This window comes from Camarhynchus parvulus, chromosome 4, assembly GCF_901933205.1.
Source record: "Camarhynchus parvulus chromosome 4, STF_HiC, whole genome shotgun sequence".
Classification (NCBI taxonomy): domain Eukaryota; kingdom Metazoa; phylum Chordata; class Aves; order Passeriformes; family Thraupidae; genus Camarhynchus; species Camarhynchus parvulus.
Window position 1 is genome coordinate 32,011,972 of NC_044574.1, and position 19,766 is coordinate 32,031,737.

Consider the following 19,766-nt stretch of genomic DNA (forward strand, 5'->3'; position numbering starts at 1 on the left):
TGAAGTCTTATATATTCCTTATACAAGCTCCAGGCTTTATTTCTTATGCTTTCGCAGATATTTATTCCCATCTGTTTCATCCTTTTCCTCTTTTTTCCCCATTTTTTTATTCCCAGTGGAAATTATGCCACCTTTTCTCTGTTTTCATTTTCTGCCCTGAATGCTTAGCTTTGACTCTGAATTTGTCTCAGCTGCAGGCAGCTTAATTATTTCTTCAAATCTTATTCTTACCCTAGACCAAAAATGTCCCCTGGCTGCCATTTTTCACTATATATGGTAAAAATATACAGGATAAATAAAACCAGTGCAAGCAAATTTGCAAGTTTTCTTAGATTTATGAACTTGCACAAGGAAAGGAACAATGGGGATTTTATATAGCACCTAGGATAATGTGGTCCCATTCTTCTGACACATAAAAGTATTACTATGCTTTCAACTGGAACTGTTTGGTCATGATTGCGTTCTTGCTTAAGAGCTCCAAAAAAAAAAAAAAAGGTCAAATTCTGAATGTTAGAACTTGTGTGGGATACTGCCAGATGTCTCAAAAAAACACCCAAAACTAATACATGAACAATATCTACAGAGCCAAGGCCTTGTCTGCTTTTGGTACTGCCACGTTGGAGAGCAGACTGGGGGTGTGTGGGAGACTGGGAGCAGACACAGCCAGGACAGGTGACCCCAATTGCTCAGTACGTAAAGGGGGGATGTTTGGAGTGATGGCTTTGTCCTCCCAAGTCACTGTCACATGTGATGGGGCCCTGCTCTCCTGGAGATAGCTGAACACCTGCCTGCTCATGGGAAGCAGTGAATTCATTCCTTGTTTCGCTTTGTGTGTGTGGCTTTTGCTTTCCCTGTTAAATTGTCTTTATCTCAACCCCATGAGTTTCCTGGCTTTTACCCCCCTGATTCTCTCCCCAGTCCTGCTGGTGAAAGACTGAGCAAGTGGCTGCACGGGGCTTGGCTGCTGCCTGGGGTGAAACCACCACAATTTCCAACAGAAAGCTCTAAGAGATGGATATCACATATTAGACCTGTCTGGCATGTGGATGCAGAATAGAAAAGCTGTGGCAGCACAGCACTGTGGCAGCACAACACTAATAAAATAAATTTTATACATTTTATTATGAAAAGCAATATGCTGGAGCAATATGCTGGAACACTGTGTACAATGGAAGGGTGAGCCATATCTTACTTGTGCTTAGCATGTGGAACAGATAACATGACTAAGTTTTTAAAAGTTCACAATTTTTTAGTTATTTTGGGGGAGGGTTTTTGCAACATGCGTTGGTTCACACTGTGTAAAATGCACCATCACTTCATCAGGCAACCTCAGTGCTGTTCTTGGACTGCGGGGAGGTCTTGACATCGGGTAAGGAACCAAAGGGCAGGTGACAAGAAAAAAACGACCCGAGATGACCCTTTGAAACTGGTTTAAGTGGTCACTGTTTTAAGCTAGTTAGCATTATTTGTGAGGAGGCCAGAAATGATTTATCATAAATAAAAATACCCGGAATTAAATTCTACATCGTAACGCACAGAGCATTTATCAAGGGATTCAGGGGGAAGACTGTCGGACCTCAGCATGCCGCTGTGCCTGAGAAGTGCGAGGGCGGATGTGGAAGCCTGGCCTGGAAGGAGCAGTAACGCGAGGCAGCAGCCGGGCTAGCGGGATTGCGGAGCGTCTCCCAATGAATTTGTAGAAATGACGACGAAATAACAGCACCGTTTGGCAGCAGCCGATCCCAGACACGCTGCGCTGAGCGCAGCCATGGCTGCCCAAGGAGAGAACGCTCAGCTCCACGCACTCCCCGCAGCGTACCGGCCGCCGGCAGGCACGGCAGCACCACAGGGAAGGGAGGGCGGGTGATTCCGGGAAAACCCCGCGGCAGCGCGGCCCCTCCCGCCCGGCCGAACGGGGAGCGCTCGGGCCCGGGCCAGGCGCGGCCCGGCGGCGGCAGCGCGCGTGCGCCGGCAGGCTGCGGCCGGGCCGGGCCCCGCGGCGGCGCTGACGGACGTGCTGAGCCCGCCCCTCCCCGGCCCGGCCCGGCCCCCTCCCGCCATCCCCGGGGAATGGACGGATGGGTGCGAGACTAGGTAAGTCGGTAGGTGGGTTAGTGGGTGGGTGTCCTTCCTCAGCGGGGAGGGGAGCGCCCCCGCTCGGGCCGAGCTGGCAGCGGGGCCGGGCCGGGCGGGGCGGGCTGCTGTCCCCGCTGCAGGCTGGGTGCTCGGCCGTCGCGTTTGGGCCTCCAGCCCCAAGGGTACCTCGGGTGCAGGTGCAGAGCCCCCCTCGATCCCCTTTCTGCAGGACCCAGGCTGTGTCACACGGGGGGCAGTGGCGCCTCCCGCACTGACGCCTTCCTATAGCCCCTGCCGTTCTCCGTCGCCTTTGGGGGACTCGGTTTGCCTGGCTTTAGTCGTGGATTTTTTGGAAGAGGTCATCAGAATGATGCGAGGCTCTTCTCGCTTGTGCCAAGCAATAGGACAAGAGGCCTCGGGCAGAGCATGATGCCCAGGAAGTTTCACCTGAACAGAGCTTCAGAAAGAGCTTCTTTACTGTGCCGTGACAGCAATGGAACAGATTGTCCAGAGACAGTGTGGAGTCTCCCTCAGTGCAGATACTCAGGAACTGTCTGGACGCAATCCTGGGCAATGTGTTCTAGGATGACCCTGCTTGAGCAAGGACATGGGACCACATCACCCTAACAATAAGGTTGTGGGTTTGATCCCCCTTATGGGCCATTCACTTAGGTGTTGCACTCATTGTCCTTGTGGTTCCCTTCCAACTCAGAAGATTCTGTGATTCTGTGACCCACTGTGGTTCTTTCTAACTTCACCCATGCTGTGATGTCCATGATAAGCCACTATCAAAAGCAGCTGCTTTTGCAGAGCTCTTCTTTTTATTCATGAACATTATTCTTGCATAGTAATAATTCCAATAAAAAACATTTGCATCAACCCAGGCAAACATTTTTTTCACGTTCTGGCTGGAACTTTTGTGGGTCCCACACTCCAAGACTCTGTTAATGCAGATAACTGTGTTGTCTAAAATAATTCAGGATTATGCTTCAGGAGCCAAACTGTTTCTGGCACTCCAGAATCATTGAAACATGAAAATCCTTTACCAGCAGATAAATTGTAGTATATTATTATATTTTAACAGTCATGCATATTTTGCATATTTCTCTTTAGAATGCTTTTAATGGAAAGAAAATTAGTCCTATGTTGTGGGGTTTTTTATTTCATGAGTAGCAATGGCATTGCACATGGAATTGTCTCATACTTTGTTAGCAAACAGTTGTGCAGTCTTTCCAGAGTGTCCTACTATAATTATTTTTACAGGTGCTTGGTAGGTTTTTTTGAGCTGTTTAATCACTCTTTCTGTGGACTGTGAGCATTACCCACACTCATCTGTCGCCTTTTGTTCCTCTCCGTACTGCCACAGCTGTTTTTGTCTGGTACATTGAACTTGATTGGGGATTGATCTGTCTGAAAAGTCCTCTCTACCTAGAAGGGTGTCTTTCCATCTGCATGAGCTGTCTGGTGAAGTTCATGCTAAAATATCTGCAGTGAGCAGTTAGGAGGACACAGAGCAGGGACTTGGGAAGGGGGAAGAAACAGCTGGCTGGTCTCTGTGGTGGCATAAGCTGCTCTCCTATCAAATATGAAACTCAGCCTTAGTTCTAGAGGTTGTGTATGACACACACATACTCCTCCCCCTCTTTGTTTTTTCTCATTTCCCTGAAACTGATTTCCTGACTAAGGAGTGCATACTTGCAGATGTGGCTAATTCGCTTTTTGCTCAGTTCTGTCCTTGCTTTACTTGAGTTGGAAGAATATATATATATATATATATATATATATAAAAGAATGTATATTATGGGAAACATGACATTTGGATTGAAACAATGAGACACAATGACGTTTTACCTGAAGTATTTCTATATGGTAGAAGTCTAGAATTATGGCTTTTTTTATCAAGGTAGGAAATGTGTTCCAAGGTGTAATTGAGGTGCTGGTTGCAGCAACTGTGCACTGCTGCACCACTCACTTCCCTGTTTATTCACTGGCCTTGTGTTACCTGAGCAGGTGCAGTAATTGCTGCTGTGCTTGCACACTGGTATAACAGCAGTCAGTTGTGGCTTGAGAGAAGGCATGTTGAAATGGCTGTTCATTTTTATTGCTTCTTTTTTCTTCTTAGGTAATTCTAGAAGCTATGGATATACTCTTCAGAATCAGAGGAGGCTTGGATCTTGCATTTCAGCTTGCAACGACTGATGGTGTGTCTATAACACTAATAGATTTCTCAATACTTATTTTAACTTTTATTAAGAAACAATTTTTTGACATTTTACCAGGTGTTAAGTGCTTCTTCACAAACCTGTAAAGATTATTCTTTATCTCTATAAATTTTCTGACACTCTTTTTCCATCCTATGTTTTTTGTTTTAATTTGAAAGACATTTTACATTGACATTTTTAACTAATTTCATTTGCATATATTTCTTACTTGTGGATATGTTATTGGGATCATTTTTCACCTTGAAGCTGAAGTTGATTCTGAAATTCTAAGCAAACAGAATAACTTTAAGGCAATGAATTTTGTTATAATTGGACTGTATTAATATAATACAATTTTGAGACTGTGGTCCAATCTTTCCAGAGACATAGAGAAGGGGAACAAGCTAACGAGTCACTCTACTGAATTTAGGCAGGATTGGCTACTGCAATTCCATGTGATAGCCAGGGACTGGTCCATGAAGCATGAAGGGGCTCCTGTAGTCCCCCATTGTTACAGTAGAGTGCCATTTTCCTCAGAAGGCCTGCTCAGGGCTCTCAGGGGCCGTTGAGCTGTCACAAGGCAGGATGGGGAAGGAGGCTGTTTTTAGCTCAGCTCTCAGTCATTCTGCATTTTAAAAGGATGTGTCTCTAGCAGAAACAATGAATTCCATCTAGTGAACCTTGATAAGGAACTTGGGCTTATTTGAGTTTGTGATGTGGAGCAGAAGTGTTGCTAATCCAAAACAGCCTTTTGTGAGTTGCATCCTCAGAGAAGGGTTATGTGTATGGTGTAGTGAATTGTAACCACAGTGAAGCAGAGTGGTGGTTGAATTGTCCAAGTGCATGGTATTCACACCTGTTAGTGGGTAAATAAGGCACACTGTTCCTTTTGAAGGTCACTGAGCTTTTTCTTTTGGAGCAATTTTCCTTTGACTTTTCTAATAATGTAGTTTTTACAGATTTCTAGTACAAAAGTTATCTAATAGTGACCAAATATAAGTTAATGCATCAGAGAGATACAGCATAGTCTTTGATGGCTTGTTAGTACTGTATGCAAAGTAATGGTTTTTAACCCTCACAGTAAGGAAAAAAATGTGGCTAATGTGCCAGTTACTTTATCATATCCAACAGTGTCATATCCATTATAGGTTCAGGCTGTAAGGTGTGGGTAAAACACCCTACAAGCTCTGCAAAACAACTGTACATACCAGTAATAAAGTTTCAGGCAAACCAGACTGTGGCATACAGGTTTATGCTGGCCGAAATTTGGTCCTCAGCTGGAATGTAGGCCCTGCTTTTCCAAAGATTAGTCTGAATTTGGTTAGTATTTCTGAACAATTATATGAGGTCAGAAACATGTGAGTGACTCAGATTGAATATTTTCAGGATTTTTTTCAAAACCCTAAATATACATAGAAGTTTGTACATGGAAGTTTGCAGCCATAGGCTTGGCTAAGACTTACTAGATGTGGTGACAGCAGAGTAGATTATTCTTCTGTAAGTTTGACAGTATCTGAGAGAAACAGTACACTTTTGCTCAGGGAGGTGACTGTGAATGTTTGAGACAGACCTGTTAAGTGAAATCGTACCTCAGTTTTGTTTACCCAGTCGTTTTTCTGATCATAACAGCACTTGCATTTTTATTCCAAGTCAAAAAAAATTCTTAAATGTGTGCCCAGCAGCTACAACAAAATTGTGAGAGAATTTTCTAGGCTAATTATATGCTTACTGTGTTTCAGAGGCATCAACAAAAAAGGCGTTAGGATATGTTTTCAGTGATCTTGAAAACAAACTGTCCTCCGAGGTTCTTGTATTCAGAATTTGCCACAGTTCAGTCTATGTGTGGCCTAACAATGGTATGACCACAGTTCCAGAGCTGACTGATGAGTCTGCATGTAAGGAGATAAGAAGATTTATACAGTAAGTATATTTAAAAATTGGGGGGAGTGGTTAAGAGATTAATTTCATCTTATAGAAATTTCTCTTTCTATTGATAATTCAGATTTGATCAAGATGATGAGACCAAACGAAAGCTTGGGAAAAAAAAGGATAAAAAGTTACAGGATACGGTATGTTTCTAATACACAAGAAAAATTATCATTTAAACATTTTTAGACTTGCCCTCCCTAGGCTTTTATGTACACAAATAGGCATTGACATGACTTTAAAGAATGCTTTTAAAATTATTGAGACTCAACATGAATGCAGATATCCACCTCTGGTAGATCAGCACATGGAAGTTTGTCTTCAACATTACCAGCTTTTTCCTGACCTAAGTATTTCATTACTGAGTTTGATACCAAATACCTGCAATCTTACTTTTGCCTTATTGCTTCATGTGTAGTTGGAGATGTAACGTTGGTGTCTTTATTCTCTGCAGCAGCAGATAATCAATGTAGACCTCATGTTGGAAATGACATCTTCATTAGCTGCTTTGGCTCCAGTCATTGAAAGGGAAAAGAAGGAACATCACTACATAAATATGACATTACCAGTTGATGTTGTTGTATCTGTTTCTCCAGAAGAGCCATGGGGAAAGTAAGTGTTATCCTGAACTTGCATTTTTTCAGCTTCATTTCTGCTTTTTCTTGAAATAATGAAGTAAAACTATATCATTCATCAGTTTAATGAAAAATATGTAGTATTTTTGTGATGTAATTTTAACTGTATAAATAATAAAAGCTCATGTAGACAGCTGTTAACTTCAATTATCTTGAGACATGATCCTTTTGCTGTCTATAAGAAATTCAGTTTATCAATGTCTGACAGACTTAATAACTCATAACCATTGTTTAGCAAAGAATTGAGAAAGTCAGGAAAATGTTCTAGAAATTTTTGTATGTGAGGTGTATAAAAGTAAGAGTTGGGTGTATTTGATGAGTTTGTAATCTCAGCCGTACATTTGGGGGTGCAGCTGGGTAGGTACAGATGGACAACATTCGAGTCTGCCTATTTTTTTCCTTGCATTTTTTCCATATGATTTGACTCTGAACGACACTAAATGGTGTGGATAAAATGCAAAAAAAACCCCACATTTACTCATGTATTTAATTTTTATTTTGGCAAATGCTCATACTGATTGTGTTTCTGATATGAGAGCAGGGTAGCCACATTTGGGAGGACTGAGTCACTAAGGACTCATTTCTGTGTGCAGACAAGCTTTGAGTAAGGCACAGTTGGGCTCTGCCTTTTCCTGTGGGAGCAGAAGCATTGACGTAGTGCAGTCATCTGACCAGGTCAGACATGCATTTAGGTATTGTATAACTCACAGCTGTGAGAAAAAATCATTCACAATCACTGCTCTACTTTTGAAATATTCTCCCTTGTACTTTGCAGGGTACAAAATCTCCTAGTGAAAGCAATTCATGGGCAATTAACTGACATGGAAAGATGTATCATGAAATATGTGAAAGGAACTTCAATTGTGGTACCAGAACAGTTTCATTTCATGTTACCAGGAAAAAATCACCTCGTAACAGTCTCATATCCTACGGGTATTTCAGATGATCAGCTGGAAAGTTACAGAAAGGTAAAGCCAACAGTAACAGAACCAGATCTTTTCTTTTTAATTACTGTAATTGTAGCAGTGGTAGGGCTTTCCATTTAGTCAATGTAGAACAAATACTAGCAGATACTGCTGTATTTTAGATTCATTTTTATTATAACCAAAGCAGTATATTGAATGTGGAAACTTGATTCATTAGAAGTTATTTTATAGAATGTGCCAGATCTCATTTTTGTGAGGGAACAACAGAAACTTCAAAAGTACATAAAATTTGGTTGATAAATAATTTCTCTAAATTATACTTCCAGTAAAGTATTCTTTGAATTTCTCCCTTTTTTTTCCTTCTATGGTAGAACATCAGTTTACTTTTGGCGTGTTACTACTACATTCAGGTTTTTACATATGTCCTGAAGGGCTTGTTGGGGGTTTTGTTTGTTTTGGTTTCTTTCTTGGGGTTTTGTGGTGTTGTGGGGTTTTTGTCTGTTTGGAGGGGCTGCTTTTTGTAGCTCACAGCTGACCAGACTTAGCTAGTTTTTGCCTTGTTTTTGCCTTTGGGTTGGCATCTAGAAAAAAGAATATGGATGAGGTGGAAGAAGGTTGAGCTGTGCCAGTCCTTTCAGATTGAGACTGATACCAGTTTAGGTCACACAATTGCATGTACTGAGAGCAGGGAAAGAATATTATGCAGCTTAGAGGTGTATAAACTGGGGACTTTTTTTGTGTGAAGCATTACTGGGTATATAAAACCCAGTCTAGCCTTGTGTTTGCAGAGGCCTCAGGCACTGGTGGCACTGCCTGTGTTTCTTGCTCTCTTTGTCTGCTGTTCACTCTAACCCACTGATGGGAAGTGTTACTGCAGCTCCTCTAGCTGGGTTCAGTACTGGGTCATCTGCCTAAAATGTATTACCTGTGTTACACACATTATCCTAGATGATCTCATCATGCCTTTCACTCTTAAGCTCTGTGAAATAAGACAATATATCTCTTTAAGTGTGGCTGCTGTGTGGCAAACAGAGCTTAAGAGATTTTAAAATAGACTGAATCTGCTTCGAACCATTAGCCCAATATCTTTACTTTGTGTCAGTACGTGTTATTTGTATGCTCCCATATCAGTTAAGATTATAATTGGGTGTGTGTATCTACATTACTGTGTAGATAAAACTGTAATCTTTTTCTATGATGGTGTATTTTATCATGCTCTCATAACAAACCTGTTACTCGTGGTATTTCAGTGGGGCCCCAGCAGCAGGTGTTATGTAACAGGACTGCATAAAGTACTGGGCCCTTTAGAAGGGAGGTAAGCCTGCATAAGCTTCCCTGCAGAGGAGACGTCTAGTAGTAAACATACCTGCTGAGTGTTTAATTAAGCCTGTTTTAATAATTTGCTAAACTATGCTATTAAAATTTTATCTTTATTGCTGCTTACAATGTGGTCTTTCTTTTAATCCAAAATTTGAATTGTGTTTCTTATTTTTATTTGAACTTGCATGTAGGAATTGCATGGGTTATACAATCTGCCTTGTGACAGACCATATTTCAAGAGAGCAAATGCTTATCATTTTCCAGATGAACCATATAAAGATGGATATCTCAGAAATCCACATTTACATCTTAGTTCACCTGGCATGGAGTCTGGTATGGTAAGTTTAAATTGAAACATTTTGCAGAAAGTACCTTTTTATTTTAATTGAGTGTTTTTTTTATTGAAAGAAGTAATTTAGGTAATAAATGATGTGCAGATGAGAAAGTGAAATAATCGGCTTGACCTTTTAAGCAAATGGGCTCCTCTCCACAAAATGGCATTGCTTTAATTTGTTGTATTTGTCCCAAAGAAATCGGATTTTCTTGGGAAAATAATGTCCATGATTTTAGCATGTATTCTAAAAAGTTTCTTAGAAGGACAAGAAACTAAAACTATGAGTTTAGGAGACAAAATGAGGTGCAGTTAATCATGACCCTTTGAATCTTCCAAAGATTTGCAGTCCCCAACTGCAAACTTTACAGTGCAAGTGCCAGGTGATGTGACTTCTCTGCAAACTGGTGCAAGTGTGCTGAGATACCTGTGTGTTGTCCCTCCTGTGCGGGTTTATTTAGTGCAAGGTGTGCTGAGATGACTGTGTGTTGTCCCTCCTGTGCAGGTTTATTTAGTGCAAGGTGTGCTGAGATGCCTGTGTGTTGTCCCTCCTGTGCAGGTTTGTTTAGTGCAAGGTGTGTACAGCTACCACCACTACATGCAGGACCGCGTCGATGACAGTGGCTGGGGCTGTGCCTATCGCTCTCTGCAGACAATCTGCTCTTGGTTCAAGCACCAAGGCTACATGGATAGACCTATACCAACACACAAGGAAATTCAACAGGTACAGAACATTTAAGGAGATTATTTTGTGCTTATTTGTGTTTGTGTAGATTATTTTTAAATATCAAATTTGCAGATTTTAGAAGATATTTTTTGTCCCTTAAATTGGACTGGTGGTTCTGAATTGTTTGTGTTGGGTGACATTATGTGTACAAATAAGATACATTAAATAAATGTTTCCTTGGATTAATGTTCTATTAGAAGCTGTGATATGACATTTTCAGTGTTTTTGTCAAATGAAAAGAACAAAGAACCCAATGTGTCATACTAAAATCAGTTTTAAAACTGGCTGTCATATTCAATGACAGCTGGATTAGTTCCCAAATGCTACATACGAATTTACTGACAATTTTTGCAACTTTGCCTTCGACAGTAGTGCACTTTTCCTGATTTTTGAATCTCCTTCACTTCTTTTTCTGTTTTGAATTTAAATGCATACCTGAATTGTTCATTTTTGTTAACAGCACTGAATTAAAACTGTAGGCTTGTAGCTAATACCCATACTTGGGTATGCCTGTCAAGGAATACTGCAGTTACCTTCTGTCTTCTAAATATAATTCTTCATGTTACAGTTATTTACTGAACATTTTTAGTAAAGTTTAATTCATTCCATGAAAATACATTCATTATGTGTAGCAGGGATGTGAACACTAAAGGTAAAACTACATTTCCTGAACATTTCTCAATCCACACCTGAATGCTATTGAAATCTGTGCACTCCAGTAGTATATTTAGGCATCTGAAAGAGGGCAGGAGCCCTCAGAAGACCTTTGGGCTTTGTGTCCTGAGCAGAAAATGTCCCTCTCAAGTGCTGAATGTAAGATAAAAGGCTCAGAATGATGAAGAGTTTAAAATAAACCATAACCTTTGACATGGATCAGTAGCCTCTTCCTCAGAGCGCTATTTTATGGATCCTTTCCTTAGTGCTTTCAATAGAAATCCAAGCCTTTCAGTCTGTGCAGTGGCTTCTGCAGTGCACAAATGATGTAGTCCATTATCAAAGAGCTCAGTGGTCCCCCTCCCAGCCTAAAGTCTGCCTGTGGACCTGGGATTGTAGTCTCTGCTCGTGGACACAGTTCTGCGTTACTACTCAAAGGGACATTCCAAAACAGAACTGCAGTGAATGAATTCAGCATCCATTGGTCTGCTTTTAAACACCTAGGTTCAAAACACATGCCCACATATATAAAGCAACTTTGTTGACACAAAGTGGTGGAATTCCCTACTAAATGTTGTTGTTGATATTTGGGTTTCTTCCTCATTATGATGTTGCAAAGGCACTGGTTGATGCTGGAGACAAGCCTGCAGCGTTTGTTGGGTCACGGCAATGGATTGGTTCGATTGAGGTACAGCTTGTTTTGAATCAGCTTTTTGGAATAACATCCAAAATATTATTTGTCAGGTAAGAATCACTGCCTGTTTAGTAGCTTGGTAATTGCTAGAAAGACTGAATGCCTTAAAATGCAAATCATGATCACAGTGCATGGGAGAAGAGGTATAATTAAAGAAGAAGTATAATTAACCCTCCATTCCTAACTTTAGTTGTGCTAAGTGCTTATAGATGAAGGTAGAGTTAAATTTCTTGGGAGCTTTGGGTTTCACTTTCCAGTTGCTATAAATTGCTATAATAAGCAAATTACCCAGTTTTATAAAGCTATCCACAAGAAATGTGGCTCCTATTGGGTTTGCTTAATCTATAAATTGCTTCATGATATGCAAATTGATATGGAATTCAGCCTTTGCACCACAATTTTTGATGCAGGCACACAGTCTGATGTCCAGAGAGAACTGAATGTACACTAACAAATAGATTATTACTGCAGCCACAGACCTAACTTGTGAGTTTAGGATTGAGGCAAATTGTTGAGATGTCTGGAAAATAATGTTCTCCTTTTTGCATGTGTGACAAATAAAGCAAGGAATTTGTTTCCATTCTGACAATCTGATGCTCTCATACACAATGAAGGACCCTATGAAGATATTTGGGACAAAAAGAATAGTCTTTAGCATTTATCAGAAGAAAAACTGCCATACTTTTTATCATTTAGGAAGCACTAAGCAGACTAATAAAACCCTGAACATTTAATAAATATAGTCATGAAATTAAGAACATAAACTAACAGTATGTATGAAAATACAAACCAAAATACTTTTCATGTGTTATGTTTATTTAGAGTAAATTCACACTGTAGGTATTTTAAAAGAGCATGGTAATGGGAATCCTTAATGGTAGGAAAATAGTGCAGGTCTTCTGTATTTTAATCTTTTTATTGCTCCAGAGCTTGTACTTGCACATGATCTACCTATTATTTATAGCAGCTGTGACAGGCCCTGCCAGTAGATTTTTATTCCTGCATATGAGAATATAGAATACACTCCTTTCTGAACTGGGTAGCATTGCTCATAGTGCTGCTACAAGGGAGCACCAGTTTTTCTCAGTGTACAAAGAACCAACATCAATACCAGGCCAAGAAGAGGAAACAATCATGCAGCTTTTTCAGCTGGTCACTGGCAGTGGATAGCATTTTTGTCTTGGGCTTATTTCCAGCTAGCATCTCTAATTCTTTATGGAAATAAGACTTCACAGCTGCACCAGCAACACCAGTACTGGATCCATTATAATAAGTGCATCATTTCCCAATTTTGTATTCTGTCTGCATTTAACCCATTCCTACTTGGAGAGTAGGCACACAGACTCTCACTGGGTTTTAAAAAGATTAGCCACTATATAAAGAAATACAAAGACAAGATATTAAAAATGTGTGTATTAATTTCCTTGCTTAGCAAATAGACCTTGTGCTAGAAAATGTTTTTCAGATTTTCTCTGAAAATCAATATATTTCTTATACACAGGAATAATCACAGTGACTTTCTAATCAGTTATCTATGCAGTGAACAAGTATCATGGATAATCAGAGAAGTAAACCTAGTGAGAATGACAAATCTCTTGTTGTTTTTCTTACCTAGCCAGGGTTCTGAACTAGCATTGCAGGGAAGAGAGCTTGCTAATCATTTCAAGACTGAGGGAACTCCAATTATGATTGGTAAGTGCTTGAGCATTGAAAAATGCTAATGAAAGTGCGTGGCTTCCCTGTGCTGAATTTCATTTCAATTAGAACCCATTTAATTTACTGTACAAAAGTTAATCAAAACTGTAGATGAATTAAAAATTACAGTTTTCCCAAGGTAGCCTCAAAAAGTTATAGAGTTTAGTCCGGTTGGTATATTTTTATTTAGTATTTCTTTCAAGATCAGTATTAAACATGGAAAAAAAAGTCAGTCTAAATGGTGTTTTTATAAATTTCTGTTAAGTCAGAATTTGAGCTGACTTCCATTCTCTAGAGGAGCAGAAGTTCAAAGAGTCCCCCAAAACTTCCCCTCAGAGAAGAGTACTGTTTATGTGGCTTGGAAGAGAAGGGTATAATCCAAATTTGTTTTAAGACCGGTTTTAATAATCTGAAATATTGTTATGATAAGAAGTGCCATTTGTAAAATACTGCAACATTAATTGTGTTTTTTCCATGCTGTGTTTTAGGAAATTAGCAATATTGATGTTATTATTTTCAATTTTAATAACATTAATTAAAGCAATTTTTCAGTCTGTATTTGTCATTCCATAATACATTGTAACTTTCTCAAAACAGAGGTGCCAGAAGTCCAGACTTTGGTATGGTGGTGGTTTAGATTAGAGGTTAGGAAGAAATGTTTCCCTGTTAGACACCAGAACAGCTGCCCAGAGTTCTTTGTGGATGCCCTGAGACCAGGGGGAGGGCCCAAGGCTCAGGGCCAGGATGGATGGAGCTTTGAGCACCTGGTCTAGTGGGAGGTGACCTGCCCATGGCAGGGGCGTTGGAACTAGGTGATAAAGTCCCTTACAACCCAAACCATGCTATGATTCTGTTAAATATTCTTGGCCTTTTGGCAGCCTTTTTGTCTGAATTTCAAGAATGTAGAATCCTGTATTGAAAAATTTTTTAGTACCCTTCCCTGTAATGCTCTCTTGTAGGTTGGTTTAATTTTTGTTGTCATTGGAGGGCTGGATTTGGGCTTTTTGAGGATGGGGTTTGGGTATTGGTTTTGCTTGTATTCTTCCAGAGGTTTTACAATCCCTATGTGCTGTGTGGAGTTATTAGTACAACATTGCAGGGAAGTATTGCATGTTGTCTGAAAGAAACATGCAAGAGTTGACCTGTGCCTATCTCATCAAAATATCCCCTTCTCCTGTTTGCAGGCTAAGGAAAGGGAAATCAGAATTTACTATTCTGCCCCTAATATTCATTGATGTAATATAGTAGAAAACAACAGATAAACCTCATCCAGGAATTCCAATTTCTCTACTAATTTTAGTCCTTTTACAACCATGAAATTTTGCAGATTTCTTTCCTACAGTTAGGTTGCTTTTAACAAAAGTGTAAAAGAGATGTTTGAAATATTCTTGACTTCATCTGGTGGAAGTGCTGAGGATTTAACCTGCCTTGCTGACTTGGAAGAAATTTGGAAAATACGTTCTCTATTTACTTTAGTTATTACAACTAACCTTTCTTAGATGTAGTAAAGATACATTGTTTAATAATGTCAAGAATCTTATGAAAGAAACACTTTCAGAATCATCTTGATACAAGCTAATCTGTTAATAGAAGGTGTTGATGTACTTTTATTTAGCCCTTGCATATTAAATTAATGCCAATGAAAAAAAAATCAGCAATCTGTGTTTCTCCTGTTTTAGGTGGAGGTGTTTTGGCTCACACAATATTAGGAGTGGCTTGGAATGAGACTACAGGGCAAATTAAATACTTGATTCTAGACCCACATTACACTGGAGGAGAAGATCTGCATGTTATTTTGGAAAAGGTGAGGCTTAATACACATATATACTCAGACATTTATGTATATACATGTATTTTGGCATTAAACAAATAATGTCCAGCCAAATACAATGTGGCCATTCTATGGCTTCTCCATTCTTTATGGAAGAAGCACTGACCCCAGCTAACCTGCATACTACAATATGCTAAGTATTGTCAGTTTCTGAAACTTAGTGTCTTTGGAGATGTATCAGATCAGAAACTACAGCAAGTTATACTATAAAGAAATGTTCTTTATTTTACATGAATTCGTGCATCTTCCCTTTTACCCAGGAGTACATATGATAAATGTGTTTTATATTTTGAATAAAACAGAAAATTCTGTTCAGGCTGTAAGATGCTCTAAATCAAACAGAGAAAATAATTTATTTTAAAATTTAAAAGTTCTTTTAAAAATCCAACAATAACCATTCTCAGATCAGGCCTTTAACAATGATTGGAAGGTAGGTAGTGAATTGTTTTGAAAATGTGCTCAGAGGTATGTAATTTCATTTTCACATTTAAAGCCACTAAAAGGGATGATGCGGCACTTTACAAACCAGTAAATATAGTGTCAGAAATGTAAACTCTTAAAGCAGCTGAATCATCCTGTAAGTGCTGGGTAATCAATATCTTTTCTCTTTCTCATATTAAGTTGGAAATAGTAACTTTTATTTCTAATCTTTGATACCCTTGTGTAGGCCCAACAAAAAAACCCAAACAAACAAACAAAAAAAACCAAACCGGCAAATAAAGCCAAACAAACAAAAACCCACAAAAAACCCAACAAACAAAAAAAAAAGGAGCTATTTAAGAAATATTTTACTGGCCTATAATGATCAAAGCTTGAAATGAACACAGGAAGAAACAATTTCCAAAGAATGTGTAGGACAAAGACTGTTACAGCCATTAGCTGTTAGAATGGTTCAGTGGTCCAGGAGGATAAAATAAATGCAGAACCTACTTTCCTCATCAAAAGTGACTAGGGAGGAACCAAGGGAAGCTGTGAGAATGATGGTGTTTCAGAATAACATTAGCCTCTCAGGAGCAGCAGAAGATAGTGGGATGGGGAGGAGATAATTCTTTCTAAGAATTAAGCTGGGGAGGGAGGAAGAGGGAGAGAGTGTTTTTATAATGTGTCTTCCATTAATGTGTTTCCAGCCACATTGAGAACTTTCTGAAAATTGTCATCGCATTCTATAGACATTTGAAAATAATTCATACATCTTAGATTAGTATAATTAGTAAAATAAGAATAGACTCAATAGTAAAAAGCAGGAAAAACAGAATTTCAATTTCTGTCAGGAAAACCAGAATTTGAAGTAGATTTAAAAGCTCTCTTGCTTTTCCTTGGACAGGGCTGGTGTGGCTGGAAGGGCCCGGAGTTTTGGAACAAGGACGCCTATTATAACCTGTGCCTACCTCAACGACCAAAGGCTATTTAAATTCACTCTCATGCTGAATATGTTGAGACAACAGTAGCTGATCTAGATAAAACTCTCCTGTTATTTATCAAAATAATGCTTTAAGTCAATCAAAACCCAGTTGAAGTAGAAATGTTGGTTGAATGACTTAAATTAAGAAACTATTTTTTTTAAATTAAACCTCTAGAAATAAGAGTTACCTGCTTTGAACTGTATTCCTTACAAATGCATTTATTAGGTAACAAATACTCTCTACTTTTCCGTAGCACAACTTTAGGTTTATATAGTATTTCTTCTTCTGCTAGAATCTTTGTAGATTAAATGCCAAATCTGTTTGTTTTATGGACTTCTTTCGTGACAAAAAGATAAAGTGTCCTCTGCCTTTCAAATTCCACTTAGCCAGCTGTCTTGTCCATTATGAATCTGTTCAAAGGCCTTGTTTGTTGCTGGGATTCTTGATGACGCATTTTAGGTGTGGGGAAAGAATGGCTGTATTTACTGAATTTTATTAATTTTGCTGTCATACTTACACAGAAAAAGCAAGAGAATTATTTTTTCTATCTCTTTTATTTATAACTGAATGAATACAAGTATTCCAGGGGAAAAAAAAACCTCACAAGATTCTTCTGTAAGAAGTAACAATAAACAAGCTTTCCTCCTTCTCAGAAGGAGACAATGTCCCAGCACACACATCTGACTGCTGAGTGTATCATCCAGTCATGGTTCTTCAGACTTCAGATTCCCCTTATTTCATGTTGGGATTACAAGCTGTTTCTTCTGGCAGCTAGGAGACAAGATCTGTCATAGAGACAAAATAAGTCTGTAGCTACTTCATCAGTACATCAGTAAGAGTACCCATGATTTTTATTTTTTCTGTGTTGAAGTAGCCTCTTAAGTGGCATTCCACATATACTGTCCATTTCCAAGAAGACCCTAACCTTAAGTACCTATGCAAGTTCATCCTTACTAGGAGGCTTCTAAATCTAACTGCTCTGTGTCTAACTAACATTTGTTTTACTTAGATGCTAAAACATTTTAAAAAATATTCTGAATTGTATTAAACCAACACTGTTACACACCATCTGATCTTCTCCTCTTCCTGTTTATGGATCTGCTGGTTTCACTTTCTTGTTTCTGTGCAGTTGGATCCTCTCTCTGCAAGCCATGTCTGTCACTTAGCGAGTATCCAGACTGTCCTCTCAGTTTCATTGTCTGAGTGTGCTGAATTGTCCTGAGGAACTTGGCACATTCCAGAAAGCCATAATCCAGTGCAAGGTCTGCTGCTGTCTGTCCACTGTTGTTGCACAAGCTGAAATACAGAATTGACAATAACCAATTAAACTGGAATAATGAGCAAGTGCTGATTAAGTGGTGATTTAGGCAGGTGTATAAAAATAAGTACTGAGAATCAATACCAAGAAGGTTTGTCAAGGATAGCATATGGCTCATACAGGGGGTTGGTATTAAATAAAAAAGGAATAATTATTTTAAAATAAAATTTTCATCAGATAATTACTGACTTTAGCATATCAGAAAGGCAAGAAGAGGATGAGATTATGATCAGGAATATTCTCTCAGCAGTTATCACAGAGGTATATAGCTAAACAACAGCATGTGAGCATGTGGTCGGTGCTCCTTTGGTGTTTATGTCAGTTTTTAATACTCCTATGGCTATAGTCATGCTATATTTGCAGCCTTAGCATGTGTGTTCTGAGCAAGTTAAATGTACTCTGTAAAATGCACATCCTTTGATGCTCTTACTGAAGTTACAAAATGTCACTCAACTTACTCAATTTTAGCATCACCAGCAACAAGGAGAGCAAGACATTCCAAACTGCCAGCTTTTGCTGCTTTATGTATCGGGGCTTCTCCAAGGCAATCCTAAAAACACAATTTATATATAACAGTCATTTGCAAGAAGAGGAGTAGGATAAAGCTGTCTTGTTCTCAAAAATTACTGTTTATGTACACCAGTCTGTTGTGAGCTGAGAGATTAATGGAATATAGCTAGTATAGTAATGGTAACTACCATTAAATGTCTAATGTATTCATCATCACAAAGCAGAAGTGCTGTCTCCTGCAATACTCATTGTTTAACCTTTGCCTTCCAAAAGATAACTTACACAGAATACTCTCTACACAGATTAACAGCATCTCTTGGCACCATTCAGGGATTGCTGTGACCAACAGCTTGCTACCAGCTCAGAGGTATAAGGGATTCAACTAAGCAACTCAAGTAAGAATCTCACATTTACTCGACGTAGGGGCACACTTTTGGAGGAAAAATAAATACTCAGGTTGTGTAAAAAAATTAAGTTGTTTGGACATCTGCATGCAGCACTGTAAGTGTGAAAATTAAATTATACGTTGCAAGTGAAGTTGCTAATGCAATATAGACAGAATTTCTGGTTCATGCTATAAGTTACTCTAGAATAAGCAACCCTAGATATCTCATGCAATACAACTGAGTATCAAAAAACCCTCTCTTAGATAAAAAGTGTGTCAATAATATTAAGTGAATTTATTGACATGCCAGGTTAGAATTGGAAGGAATAAAACATATGTGTTTTTTACCTGTTGGTTCAGATTTGCTCCTGTCTGCAGTTGCCAAAGTAGGAAAAAAGCTTCACCACCACAAGCAGCCAAGTGAGCTGGAGACTGACCAGAGGCATCTGCAGGTGCATTCACACCAGTTCCTGTCTCAAATAGGTTGCTGAAACTACCAGACTGAAACAGGATAGCAAAAGAAAAAAAGAAATGTTACTGCCAGTGTAAGCACGGCAGGTTTCAGAATACTGCATCACAGCAAAAAACATTCCCCTTGCAAATCATTGGATATTCATGTTCCTTGCAACTCCCTTTTAAATATTTCCTTTTATAAAGAGCAGTGCAAGAAAGACTTTTTTGGCTTTTAATCTCTTAACCAGAAATACCGATCGACAGCGTTAGTGCCCCAACATTAACAGCAGCAGCTCCAGGCAAACAACCCCTCATTCACTTCCGCAGCCGGGCTCCCGGCAAGACCGAACCACAGCCAGACCGTCCCAAACCTCACCTCTGAACTGCAGTCCAGCATCAGCATCGCTTCCCTTTGCTGGGCTCGGGGCTGTCGGGGCTCGGGGCTGTCGGGGCCGGGAGCGCGGCGCGGGTCCGTCCGTGCCCGCCTCCCTGGCGGGCTGCGAGCGCCGGGCCCGCGGCCCCGCCCGCCCCGCCGGCCGCACGTAGGCAGCGGCAGCCACCGCCCAATGGCCGCCCCGAGGCTCCGCGGGGCCGCGGCGGGGCCGGGGCCGGGGCTGGCGGCGGGGGCGGCCATGTGGCGCGGGGCCGCCCGGCACGTCCCGCACACACTCGCCGCCGCGG

At 39.9% G+C, this 19,766-nt stretch overlaps 2 protein-coding genes across 2 annotated transcripts; one reads left to right on the forward strand and one right to left on the reverse strand.

The window, feature by feature from the left end:
- Positions 1 to 1,971: 1,971 nt before the first annotated feature.
- UFSP2 (UFM1 specific peptidase 2) lies at positions 1,972 to 18,431 on the forward strand. The gene is made up of 12 exons (XM_030948176.1): positions 1,972 to 2,094; positions 4,199 to 4,277; positions 6,017 to 6,197; positions 6,280 to 6,346; positions 6,658 to 6,815; positions 7,614 to 7,806; positions 9,276 to 9,422; positions 9,975 to 10,139; positions 11,416 to 11,540; positions 13,106 to 13,182; positions 14,865 to 14,989; positions 16,341 to 18,431. The coding sequence occupies exons 2-12, from the start codon at positions 4,214 to 4,216 to the stop codon at positions 16,425 to 16,427; spliced, it is 1,389 nt and encodes a 462-aa protein (XP_030804036.1). The 5' UTR covers positions 1,972 to 2,094; positions 4,199 to 4,213; the 3' UTR covers positions 16,428 to 18,431.
- Positions 16,767 to 19,590, reverse strand: ANKRD37 (ankyrin repeat domain 37). The gene is made up of 5 exons (XM_030948178.1): positions 19,462 to 19,590; positions 18,981 to 19,133; positions 18,196 to 18,287; positions 17,486 to 17,715; positions 16,767 to 17,204 (listed from the first exon to the last, which is right to left on the reverse strand). The coding sequence occupies exons 1-5, from the start codon at positions 19,486 to 19,488 to the stop codon at positions 17,191 to 17,193; spliced, it is 516 nt and encodes a 171-aa protein (XP_030804038.1). The 5' UTR covers positions 19,489 to 19,590; the 3' UTR covers positions 16,767 to 17,190.
- Positions 19,591 to 19,766: the final 176 nt, after the last annotated feature.